The sequence below is a fragment of the Hibiscus syriacus genome, unplaced genomic scaffold (genome assembly GCF_006381635.1).
Source record: "Hibiscus syriacus cultivar Baekdansim isolate YM2019G1 unplaced genomic scaffold, ASM638163v2 tig00001478_pilon, whole genome shotgun sequence".
Classification (NCBI taxonomy): domain Eukaryota; kingdom Viridiplantae; phylum Streptophyta; class Magnoliopsida; order Malvales; family Malvaceae; genus Hibiscus; species Hibiscus syriacus.
Window position 1 is genome coordinate 1,319,941 of NW_024061874.1, and position 1,937 is coordinate 1,321,877.

Genomic DNA, 1,937 nt, shown 5'->3' on the forward strand with positions numbered 1-1,937 from the left:
TGAATATAACTAAACATTTATTTCTATCTCAATTATTGGTTCTTAAAGGTAACATACCTTTAAGGAATTACGAATTTTTTAACACAGAATTATCAATTATTATAGACTTGGTAGAGTTCGTATTTTCTTAGCATCATCATAAAAGAAGATAAGATAAGAAACCTTCTCACTTTGTGTATATTACATATAATTTTCTAGGTAAAATTTTAGGTATTATTAATTAAGTAATAATATATTATTAATTTAAATTTACCAATAATCAGTTGGTCTATATTATAATCATATGAGATATTGATTATCTGAAGTAAGATCAAGATTTCGAATTTTGGTGTTTTTAATGAAAGAAACTAAATTAGGAGGATCACTCCCATATTGAGCCTCTACAGTATTCAATTTAAATTAATGAATTAATAAATCGGATATTATGATTATACTAAAAAATTAAATTCAATTAATTTTATTTCTAATAATATAATATGATCTAATTTATTGGTAAAATTAATCCACTTTTCAATACTCATGAACTCATTCTCATGTCTATAAATACATTTATGCACAATTCATAGAGGTGTCAAAGTATTACAAACAAGCCAAAGCCCCAATACACCAAAGATGAAGAATACCATCTATTTAGCTCTGTTTCACCTTTCATTTTGCTTCACTGTCTTTGCTTTTACCCATCCTTCAGCCATGGAATTGCATGGACATGGTGCCGACTTGATTCAAGCAACTTGCCAAAGGACACCCTTTTACAATCTATGTGTCTCCACCCTCCGATCGGACCCTCGAAGTTCCGGTGCCGACGTAGCAGGACTAGCCAGGATTGGAGCCCATAAACTGAAGGCCAAAGCCACAGCAACACTGCGACAGATTACGGGGTTGCTTAAAGTGACCAAAGATCCCAACCTGAAGATGGCCTTGAGTGAATGTGTGGATTACTACAACGCCATTGTTAAGTACGATATCCCGGAAGCGATAGAAGCCGTCGTGAAAGGCGACCCGAAGTTCGGCGTCGAGGGCGCGAATGATGCGGCCAATGAAGCCGATGCTTGCAGGAGGAGATTCAAAAACCAACCCAAGTTTCCGATTTATGGTAGCAACAAGGTTGTGCACGATCTTTCTGCTGTTGTTGCTTCCATTGTCCAATTATTACTATGAGGATGATGAATCTTATACCAGTTCTGTGAGAAACCTAGTGCTTATTATCATATGATGTCCAATAGAAATGTATGTACAAACGTGTCGGGAACCTTATAAAAAAAAGGATAAATATCTAAATGTTTGTGGTTTTATTGTGGGGTAAACTACACTTATAGTACTCCAACTATAATTTTTGTTCTGTTTTCCTCATTCACCTATCTTTTTTAAAATCATGTCTAACATTTAGTTTTTGTTTTATTTTAGTCACCTACTGTTAAAATATTAGTAATGATACTAATATGTACCATAAGATAATGATATATCATCATTGAAAAAATAAAAATGTTGCGTCAGTAATCCTGTTAGTGTTTTAACAGTGAATGACTAAAATTAAATTAAAATGTAATGTTAAGTATGATTTAAAAATAGTTGAGTGACTAAAACGAAACAAGAGTGATAGCTGGATTACTGAACGTATAGTTTACCCCTTATTTTAACATGAAAAAAGCTGAAGTCGATGAATGATTGCCATTGAAATCATTAATTGTGATCCAATAAGACCAAGCCAACACAATCCTTAATAGACAACGATGTCCCCCAACCACTTAATAAACCCTCTCCATAAAAGATCGGATAATCAAGAAAAAAGAGTATATTTTATTTATGAAAAATCATTATATGGGATGAGAATTATAAATGTAGCCTCTTGAATTTCTATTAAAACTTATATCATTTAATTAGACATATGTGTTTGGTAAATATTTATTATATATAATATATAAATTATTTTTTTAATA

The 1,937-nt window shown here is 31.9% G+C and overlaps 1 protein-coding gene across 1 annotated transcript; it reads left to right on the forward strand.

Annotated features, from left to right (window-relative positions):
• The first annotated feature begins 547 nt into the window (after nucleotides 1-547).
• LOC120127244 (cell wall / vacuolar inhibitor of fructosidase 1-like) lies at nucleotides 548-1,278 on the forward strand. Its single transcript, XM_039145201.1, has one exon. It carries the CDS (start codon nucleotides 613-615, stop codon nucleotides 1,156-1,158), a length of 546 nt encoding a protein of 181 aa, XP_039001132.1. The 5' UTR covers nucleotides 548-612; the 3' UTR covers nucleotides 1,159-1,278.
• Nucleotides 1,279-1,937: the final 659 nt, after the last annotated feature.